Raw genomic sequence first — 11369 nt, forward strand, 5'->3', positions numbered from 1 at the left:
TTGTACATGTATTAAACTGGGAGTTGACCAATTCCAGTCCCCTGCTCAGGGGGTGCGGGGTGCTCCCGGGGATCATTTTTATGTAGAAGGACTGAGTTCTGGTGAAGGTCAGTTCTGGTGACTTTTTAAGAAGGACATTCTACTCCAAAATGTATGAAAATAAAATGGCGCTGATCAAAAATATAATTTCCACCACCAGAAAAGAGCCCCAAAAAAATGTTGGTAAAAATTGTGTATAAATTATTAAAACATATTAGACCAGATGTCGCATAGAACACACAACAACAAGTCGACTAGGTAAACAATTCTACTATGAGGCCGTCTGATTTAGTTTTAATAACATTACATGGCAAAAATAGAAACACTGGAAAGTGATAAAGTATAGGCTTTGAATTACTTTGCCAGCAGCTACAGTAGGCAACACAGCGCTGTTTGAGTTGTGCGCTGCAGTAGTGCGCATGTTAGACTATTTCACCCCCCCTGTCATACCTTGTCCATAGACTGTTTAAACAGGGCAAGGAAACTAAATGTCATTTTGTAATTTGGGTGAACTATCCCTTTAAACTCAAACATGTTTTCCTGAACAAATGATGCAAATCGATATTTGATTACAACATCAATATGACACTCTTCAATATAAGTGATTCTGCTTTATATATTTGAATGTAGAGTTTGCCCCTACATTTTTAACACCCATGTCCCAGAATCCTCTAGGCAACACACATTTCCGTCAGCCAATCGGGAGAGAGACAGGAAATGGTCCTGTAGGCAGCCTGACATGCAAAGTGCTGGACTTCCATATATGGTCAAATCTGCTGACAGCAGCAGCAGCAAGCTCTTGGGTACTGAATAGAGGGAGGGGAGAGAGAGAGGAGAGTGGAGACAGACAATTGCTGTTGGCTGTTCACACAACTCCCCTATACACATACACCGGCTCTCTTGTCACACTGATCAATCCCGGGCATAGGAAGCTTCTTTCAAATTCAATTTTCTTTCACCAAATTTAAACCACCTAGACATTTGACCTAAAATCCATTCAGCGTGTAGCACTACTGTCCAGAAGTTGTTGGTCTTCCATAGGGTCAGAAAACCTGAAAGAGGTGGGCGAGCCTTTTTGCAGTAAGATACTACAGCACACCCTCACGTTCTGTATACATTGTTGGACCAACAAAATTCGATTGGCATATACATATCCGGAATAGTAAAATATCATTGTAATCTAATTTAGTTGAAGTGATAGGAATGAGCCATTTCAAGAAAGACCTCTGCAATCAAATCCTTAGGAAATAACAAATAATCAAAATCATACTGAAACAGAACGGAGCGACTGAATGTAACTAATACTGAGATATAGGCCAACAGTGAGAGGAAGTGTTCCAAGAGCAATGAGACAGGAGGAGCCACGACGCTGCCTGGTTGGCCGACAGTGACACACTCACCTTAAGCAGAGGGAGGACGAGGAAGGCTCCGCCCCCACTGGCCTCGATGATGATGGCGACAAATTTGGGGTTGACGGCACAGAAGGAGCTGTCCCATGTGACCCGGGAGACGCGGATGTCGTCATAGCACTGGTCGTTCTTCACTGCCTGGCCAAAGACATGACGGAACTTACTCGCTCGCACCACTCGCCTGAACATATCTGTCATCAGGAGGAGAGACAGGGAGAGAGGGAGAGATGTCAGACAGATGCTAGAATGGGGTTACTAATCTCTTATGGACAGATGCACGTTACATAAATGGTATCATAGCGTCTGTCAGACTGTGGGATGCGATGATGAACAATGAACTTTGTTCCGGACGGGAAATTTGGCCCATTGACATGACTGAAATTTGGCTTCTGTTTAGGAGGGGGGTGGAGACTTTGCTAGTCTCGTTAGTATCTTTCCTCAAATCTCCCCCAGAACTTAATCAAGATACTTTTGTATATATAGTGAATGTGGACACCCCTTCCAATTAGTGAATTCGGCTATTTCAGCCACACCCGTTGCTGACAGGCGTATAAAATCTCCATAGACAAACATTGGCAGTAGAATGGCCTTACTGAAGAGCTCAGTGACTTTCAACATGGCACCGTCATAGGATGCCACCTTTCCAACAAGTCAGTTTGTCAAATATCTGCCCTGCTAAAGCTGCAAGTGCGGTTATTGTGAAGTGGAAACGTCTAGAAGCAACAACAGCTCAGCCGCGAAGTGGTAGGCCACACAAGCTCACAGAACGGGACCACCGAGTGCTGAAGCACATAGCACGTAAAAAATAATGTTCTCGGTGACAAAACACTCACTCCCGAATTCCAAACGGTCTCTGGAAGCAACATTGGCACATTAACCGTTTGTTGGGAGCTTCATGAAATGGGGTTCCATGTACGAGCAGCCGCACACAAGCCGCACGTAATGCCAAGCTTTGGCTGGAGTGGTGCAAAGCTCTGCCTTTGGACTCTGGAGCAGTGGAAACGTGTTCTGGAGTGACGAATCACGCTTCACCATCTGGCAGTCCGATGAACGAATCGGAGTTTGGCGGATGCCAGGAGAACGCTACCTTTCCGAATACTTAGTGCCAACTGTAAAGTTTGGTGAAGGAGGAATAATGGGCTGGGGCTGTTGTTCATGGTTCAGGCTACTGTCGGCCCCTTAGTTCCAGTGACGGGAAATCTTAACACTACAAGATAAAATGACATTCTAGATGATTAGTTTCATCTAGAATGTCATTGGGGCAGCAAAGGGGGGACCAACTCCATATTAATGCCCATGATTTTGGAATGAGATGTTCGACGAACAGGTGTCCGCATGCTTTTGGTCATGTAGTGTATATACAAATATAAAACTTCACACTCTCTTTAGACACACTCTACACTGAAAACAAATATTGGTGTGGTCACTGCCCAAACAAAGGCTCAGTTGATGTGAAGCCACTCCAGGACATGGTCATTGACTCGGACATAAAGTTAGTTATATCCCCATCTCTGCCTTAAATGGAAGAACACAGCTTATCTAAACTGGATCAAGCCTAAATGGCAGAGCTGGCTCCCAGTCAGAATAGAGGCAGACTTTTAGATGTCTACTTTTCTGTGCATCTGATCAAATGAGGTGATGGCTGAGTTTGTGTGTATGAACTATGAACCTAGAAAGCATTAGCCTAATATGTATTTTGAGAAAACTTTGCATCTCATCCACCGCCCTTCTTATTAGACTACTTAGGCAGCCTTTATTCACATTGCCCAATGTTCACTTTGGCAAGCTCATGTTGGTGTAAGCTGGCCACAAACAAAGTCCCACGAGAGCTCTGTCTAGCTAGCGTATAGCTCTGTTTCCATAACAACAATGATAGATTCCCATCACGCCTCACAGGGAGCAGGCTCCCATCAGAAGAGCTGACTGACCCTGCTGCAGGAAGAGCTTAATCAATTACGGGTTAGCATCAAAGGCTTCCTTGTGTCTCCCATAGCCACCAACAGAATGCGGTGCATAGCCACAGTACAGTACTGTGAAATCAGCCAGGGCTGAGCCAGGACAGGCAGTAATAGAACTGATGCTTATGGGCTATGTTCCACTCAGGGTCTTTAGCTCAGACTCGGAGACCTTTCACGTCATCAAGTATCACAAGCAGTGTGCACTAAAACTTTGTACTTGACACCCCCTTGACCTGGTGGATAATCTTGAGGAGATACTGTGTGCAGTTGGCATTCTTGCCAACATGCCACCTAGGCCGAAACTCCCTATTGCTGGCAATTGGCATTCAATGAATTTTGATCCTCCCACCATCCTTCATATGGGATGTTGTTTTTTGATGACTGATGGTTTCCTGCTTAGTTTCCTTCAGAGGAAGTGGATGCAGAAGTTGTATCTTTCCTTTAGCCCATATAGTGGTCACAATGTGCATGGTAGACAGTGATAATAGACCAGGCTATAAGAATAGGCATGCCAGTCAGTCATTCTATGTACTTGCACTATTAACTCACGTTCTGCTACCTTCAATATCTATTCAGAATGTTCACTGATGACCTCGCAATCTCGCAAGGACTGCCAGAATGTAGTAAATAGCCTATCATTTGACCTGACATAAGCACCGGGCATAATCTCATAGATTGTTGTTAGGAGCTCTGAGCTCCGTATTTTGAATGGTAGGACAGACAGAAACAGTCCTGATCTTAATAACACAGAAGTCGTCCCTGTGGTGAAAGAGACAGATGAAAGTCAGTAAACTACATGCTGAGGGAAGAGATGGCCTTTCAGTCAAGGTCATTTTCATTATACAAGGAGCTGGTACATGTGTCGCTGGGCCGTCCGCTCTCACACACGTGTGAATGACAGCTAGAGCTACGGCGTTTACATTCTTCTTCTGACTGAGATCAACCTTGCCTGTCTCAGGTCAATGGGTTTGCATCTTTTTGATGAAATGGGGCCAGTGACAGAAACATCTGCATCTACAGTGGGCTCCAAAATTACTGGCACCCCTGACTGGCAATGCACAAACAATGCTTAAACAAATATAAACAATATAATTATAGAGATAAACTCTAAATACCAACATGTGAGAAATACTGTACTTTATTAATGTTTCAATGGAACCAACCAAAATAATTTATTGATTTAATTAAAAATCAATGTCCTCCAAATCAAGGTTTCACAATTAATGGCAACCTTAAAGATTTTTGTAAATAACATCTACCAAAATTAAACCACTAATTAAATTCCACTTATTTAAGTTTATCTAAGTTTTAAGGAACTATATTGAGCCATTACATCACTTCCTGTTTCACTAGGGTATAAAAAAGAGGTAACACACATGCAATATAACGCTGTCATCCAACAACATGAAGAAAACAAAAGAACTAGCAGTTCAAAAAGAGACAGATGGTCATAGACCTTCATAAATCTGGTAATGGCTACAAGAAGATCCACAAACGATTGAATATACCACTGAGCACTGTCAGGGCAATTATTAAAAAATTAAAAAGATATGGAACAGTTGAAAACCTCACGGGTAGAGGACGCAAATGCATTTTGCCCCCCAGGATAGGGAGGAGGATAGTGAGAGAAGCAACAAAATCCCCAAGAATCACTGTGAAAGAATTGCAGGCCCTGGTGGCGTCTTGGGGTCACCAGGTTTCAAAAAGCACCATCAGACGCCACCTCACAGGCTCTTTGGAAGGGTTGCCAGAAGAAAGCCCTTTCTGACCCCAAGACACAGACGCAAGCGCTTGGAGTTTGACAAACGTCATTTAAATTATGACTGGAAGAAGGTGCTCCGGTCAGATGAGACCAAAACTGAACGTTTTGGTCAGATACAGCATCAGCATGTTTGGCGTCGAAACAGAGATGCATACAAGGGGAGGCACCTCATACCCACGGTGAAATATGGAGGGGGGTCAGTGATGTTTTGGGGCTGTTTTAATTCCAGAGGTCCAGGGGCACTGGTTAAGACAGGCATAATGAATTCCACCAAGTATCAGGCAATTTTGGCTGACAATCTGGTTGTCTCTGCCAGAAGGCTGGGACTTGACCGTAAGGTGGACTTTCCAACAAGACAATGACCTGAAACATACCTCAACATCCACACAAAAATGGTTCTGTGACAACAAAATTAAAGTTCTGCCATGGCCATCTCAGTCGCCGGACCTCAATCCAATCGAAAAGTTTTCATAATCGGAAATCGATTTTCCAATCATTTTTTTTTTTTTTTTTTACACCTTTATTTAACTAGGAAAGTCAGTTAAGAACACATTCTTATTTTCAATGACGGCCTAGGAAGTGGGTTAACTGCCTTGTTCAGGGGCAGATGACAGATTTTCACCTTGTCAGCTCGGGGGATCCAATCTTGCAACATTAACTAGTCCAACACAATAACGACCTGCCTCTCTCTCGTTGCACTCCACAAGGAGTTACGCGAATGCAGTAAGCCAAGGTAAGTTACTAGCTAGCATTAAACTTATCTTATAAAAAACAATCAATCATAATCACTAGTTAACTACACATGGTTGATTATATTACTAGATATTATCTAGTGTGTCCTGCGTTGCATATAATCGGACTGAGCATACAAGTATGACTGAGCGGTGGTAGGCAGAAGCAGGCGCGTAAACATTAATTCAAACAGCACTTTCGTGCGTTTTGTCAGCAGCTCTTCGTGGTGCGTCAAGCATTGCGCTGTTTATGACTTCAAGCCTATCAACTCCCGAGATGAGGCTGGTGTAACCGAAGTGAAATGGCTAGCTAGTTAGCGCGCGCTAATTGTCGTTGTGTTGCTGGTTCGAGCCCAGGGAGGAGCGAGGAGAGGGACGGAAGCTACAGTGCCGTGCGAAAGTATTCGGCCCCCTTGAACTTTGCAACCTTTTGCCACATTTCAGGCTTCAAACATAAAGATATAAAAGTGTATTTTTTTTTGTGAAGAATCAACAACAAGTGGGACACAATCATGAAGTGGAACGACATTTATTGGACATTTCAAACTTTTTCAACAAATCAAAAACTTTAAAATTGGGCGTGCAAAATTATTCAGCCCCTTTACTTTCAGTGCAGCAAACTCTCTCCAGAAGTTCAGTGAGGATCTCTGAATGATCCAATGTTGACCTAAATGACTAATGATGATAAATACAATCCACCTGTGTTTAATCAAGTCTCCGTATAAATGCACCTGCACTGTGATAGTCTCAGAGGTCCGTCAAAATCGCAGAGAGCATCATGAAGAACAAGGAACACACCAGGCAGGTCGGAGATACTGTTGTGAAGAAGTTTAAAGCTGGATTTGGATTCAAAAAGATTTCCCAAGCTTTAAACATCCCAAGGAGCACTGTGCAAGCGATATTATTGAAATGGAAGGAGTATCAGACCACTGCAAATCTACCAAGACCTGGCCGTCCCTCTAAACTTTCAGCTCATACAAGGAGAAGACTGATCAGAGATGCAGCCAAGAGGCCCATGATCACTCTGGATGAACTGCAGAGATCTACAGCTGAGGTGGGAGACTCTGTCCATAGGACAACAATCAGTCGTATATTGCACAAATCTGGCCTTTATGGAAGAGTGGCAAGAAGAAAGCCATTTCTTAAAGATATCCATAAAAAGTGTCGTTTAAAGTTTGCCACAAGCCACCTGGGAGACACACCAAACATGTGGAAGAAGGTGCTCTGGTCAGATGAAACCAAAATTGAACTTTTTGGCAACAATGCAAAACGTTATGTTTGGCGTAAAAGCAACACAGCTCATCACCCTGAACACACCATCCCCACTGTCAAACATGGTGGTGGCAGCATCATGGTTTGGGCCTGCTTTTCTTCAGCAGGGACAGGGAAGATGGTTAAAATTGATGGGAAGATGGATGGAGCCAAATACAGGACCATTCTGGAAGAAAACCTGATGGAGTCTGCAAAAGACCTGAGACTGGGACGGAGATTTGTCTTCCAACAAGACAATGATCCAAAACATAAAGCAAAATCTACAATGGAATGGTTCAATAATAAACATATCCAGCTGTTAGAATGGCCAAGTCAAAGTCCAGACCTGAATCCAATCGAGAATCTGTGGAAAGAACTGAAAACTGCTGTTCACAAATGCTCTCCATCCAACCTCACTGAGCTCGAGCTGTTTTACAGTTTTATATATTTATGTTTGAAGCCTGAAATGTGGCAAAAGGTCGCAAAGTTCAAGGGGGCCGAATACTTTCGCAAGGCACTGTATACTGTTACACTGGCAATACTAAAGTGCCTATAAGAACATCCAATAGTCAAAGGTTAATGAAATACAAATGGTATAAAGGGAAATAGTCCTATAATAACTACAACCTAAAACTTCTTACCTGGGAATATTGAAGACTTATGTTAAAAGGAACCACCAGTTTTCATATGTTCTCATGTTCTGCGCAAGGAACATGGAACATATTGCACTTTTACTTTCTTCTCCAACACTTTGTTTTTGCATTATTTAAACCAAATTGAACATGTTTCATTATTTACTTGAGGCTAAATTGATTTTATTGATGTATTATATTAAGTTAAAATAAGTGTTCATTCAGTCTTGTTGTAATTGTCATTATTACAAATAAATAAATAAAAATCGTCCGATTAATCGGTATCGGCTTTTATGGTCCTCCAATAATCGGAGTTGAAAAATCATAAATCGGTCGACCTCTAGTCAGGGGTGCCAGTAATTTTGGAGCCCACTGTATAGCAACACTATATTTCCTATAAATCATATTAGCCTACACATAGGCTATCCTTAATTTGTCCTGAATGGACTCTCCTAGTCACACATCGATCTCTTTTGAAGCGGGAACAGGCATTAGCACAGCAAGGCCATCTCTCCTGGGACAAATACTCTCCTGGGTCGAAGCCTTGGGTACAGGACATACGCTATATGACCACAGCTTGCATCACTACAACCGCACGATGCAGCCAGAGAAGGACATGCAGGGTTTGACAAACAGAACATTTCGTTCCATTACTAGTTTCAGCCCTAATGATTCATTCTGGATAGGCTCTCCTCTCACACACATGAACCATTCAACAAGATGTGCTCCATGCCTCGCATGCCTAATTTCTCTCAACACAATGACCTACTTTACAGAGAGCAGCATGGCACAAAAAGGACTGAGTCTGGGGTAGCACCACTCCAACTTAAAGATCATACCCATAATGAACCTTTGGTCTACGTACTCCTTTTACTGAGTGTGCGGCATCTTTCACTGTAGTTCAATTAGAGATATGGAATCACCCAGTCTTCTTCTTACAGAGTTAGTTGCAGCTGTAACTGGAATGGAAGGGTCATACATAAATCCTTACTATACACAACATACAGCATTGACAGTTATGTCAGCAACTTTTAGACTCATACATACTCTGCTGCTAAACAGAAGTCAATCATATATATCGGTCCTGTGTGGCTCAGTTGGTAGAGCATGGTGGCCATGGATCACCCTTACAAAAATAAATGCATGGATGACTAAATCGCTTTGGCTAAAAGCATCTGCTACATGGCATATACTATATATTATCTTCTCACCCCTGATAGATGAATGACTGTCCAACTTCACCCATATAAACTGATCCATCAACATGCAATAACCCTGTAGCTTAAATTCCCTGCCTTCTCGGGAAAATAACTACCCCACTAGAGCAAGCAAAAGTGACATGACCAATAATGCAAACCATTTGCTATTGTAGGTGCTAGGTATTGTGAGGTCGACTTCAGGACACATTATAACGAAAATATTGCATTCGTGTTCAAAATGATTAAAATGTTGGTCAGACTAAGGTATGCCACATGCTTATTTTCCAGTTAAGAACAGTTGAGGTGCAGTAGACAGACTGATAACTATAGTCTTGGATTGAAATGTGACAACCCCACCAGTGGCATCTATAAAACGTTTATGGCCTAGCTAGCTATTAGACTGGGCATCATTGATGCCTATCATTGGACACATCATTGTCTGCCAGAGTATGCAGCTAGGTAGCTCAGCAATGTAGCTAGCTATTAGCTAGATGGCTGGGTCCTGTAGGCTGCCGTCATCTCCATGCATGTCTCTGATTAATACAGGTTATTGATGATTGATCAGAGTAGACATGTAAGTACAGTGTATTAATAAACCAACACATTTGATCATAGTCATTACATAGCAGGCTACTCTTCATTCTATAATCTAAAGGGGGACAATAGCCATGCATTGTGTGGCAAGCAAAAATGCTAGCTACTTCCTTATGTGCAATTCATTAGCAATAATTTCCAAAGGCAGCTGCCCACCCGGGAGGAACATTTTGCGGTTAATAATGACTTGCTACAGCGGTGTCTAGTAAATGAATGACAAAGATGTTTAGGAATTTACATTAAGATGCTACCGTCTAGAATTTGGAGCATAGACCACCGTCAGTGAGCTATTATGACGCAAGTGCAGATTTTATTCATGGCTCTGGCTGTTCCCATTCAAAACGGTGCACAGCCGGGTAGGCTAGCTAGCAGCAAGATGTTTACTGCAAAGACAGGACAGTCCATTTTCCTTACCTCCTAAATCTATGCGAAATTTTCCGTGAACACGAGGTAATCAATCTGAAAACATGAATATGGTAGTTTAGCCCTCGTCCGTTAAGATTTTTCCCTTGTTACACTCGTTCAGCCGTTCGAGTATTCTTTCCCTCCAGACTGCAATTCCATGAACCGGAAGCAACGCCCTGTTTCATCCCCGCCTCTTCCATATGAGGCATTATAGGAATCCCATATCGGAGAGATATCAATTGTCTTATTTATATGATAAAGATACTCTTTTAATAAAAAAATGTTTTTTTTTCTCCACTGAAAATTATTAATGGGTCTATGAAAGCATCACCAACACTGTTACAAGTAGGCCTATAATAAAAAGACAACAAGGCCTAGATCATGGTCGTTTTGGAGGAACAATGCCAATGGTCTCAGAAATGATTGAGTATTTGCTGTAGACAACCTGTACATGCAACCAGCATGAAATGTCATACACTCAGCCTAATTTACTTTTTAATTGACACGCCCATGCAACTGCATAACCCTGCTAGATTGGACATAGCCTACAGTTAAACTTCAAGGCACAGTCAAAACCAACAGCAAAATAATGTGTACAATAATGTGCCAACACATTACAGCTTTCTTATGTTTAGTGCGCCTGCAGGTGGTGATTCTGAGAACTGCAGGGCAGGCAGTTCCAAATGTCTCCATTCCTGCTATCCTGCTTACCACATCTCTCAGATGTTTGCTCCAAGTCAACCTGTACCTTATTTATTTTCATTGTAAGAGTCAGCTACTTATTAGGCACTATTGCCAACCCTCAAACATGTGGTTCTATGTACAGTGTGGCTGAACCAAACGGCATGACTAACACATTCTAACAGCACATAGTTTCAATGGGCTAGTGTGTGTCTTTGACTCAAAGGCAGACTGCAATCTGGCCAAAATGGCTTCTTTACAACTCAGGTTCCCCACGTGTGCGTGTGTGGCTGTGTGTGTGTGGGTGAGAGAGAGAGAGACACACACCAAAGAGTGTGCGAGCAAGAGGGAGGGAGGAAGAGAGAGTACATCACTGGGGCTGAACTCCCTGCCATCCAGGACTTCTATACCAGGACGTGTCAGAGGAAGGCCCTAAAAATTGTCAGACTCCAGCCATCCAAGTCATAGAAGCAGTACCGATGCATCAAGTCTGGAACCAACAGGACGGTGAACAGCTTTAACCCCCAAGCATTAAATAGTTAACCAATAGCTATAGCATTGACCCTTTTGACTCATCACATACACTAACACTGCTACTACTGTTTATCTATCCTGCTTCCTAGTCACTTTACCTACTGTGTACGTACATATTGAATCTACCTCGATTACCTCGTACCCCTGCACATCGACTCGGTACTGGTTACCCCA

The 11369-nt window shown here is 42.6% G+C and overlaps 1 protein-coding gene across 1 annotated transcript; it reads right to left on the reverse strand.

Moving 5' to 3' along the window:
* Nucleotides 1-319: 319 nt before the first annotated feature.
* cor1c (Coronin-1C) lies at nucleotides 320-10113 on the reverse strand. Its single transcript, NM_001165181.1, is given in 3 exon segments — nucleotides 320-845; nucleotides 1440-1639; nucleotides 9990-10113. Coding segments are annotated over 2 exon segments (237 nt in total). The 5' UTR covers nucleotides 1638-1639; nucleotides 9990-10113; the 3' UTR covers nucleotides 320-806.
* Between the last annotated feature and the right edge of the window lie 1256 nt (nucleotides 10114-11369).

The sequence above is a fragment of the Oncorhynchus mykiss genome, chromosome 5 (genome assembly GCF_013265735.2).
Source record: "Oncorhynchus mykiss isolate Arlee chromosome 5, USDA_OmykA_1.1, whole genome shotgun sequence".
In the NCBI taxonomy this organism is placed as follows: domain Eukaryota; kingdom Metazoa; phylum Chordata; class Actinopteri; order Salmoniformes; family Salmonidae; genus Oncorhynchus; species Oncorhynchus mykiss.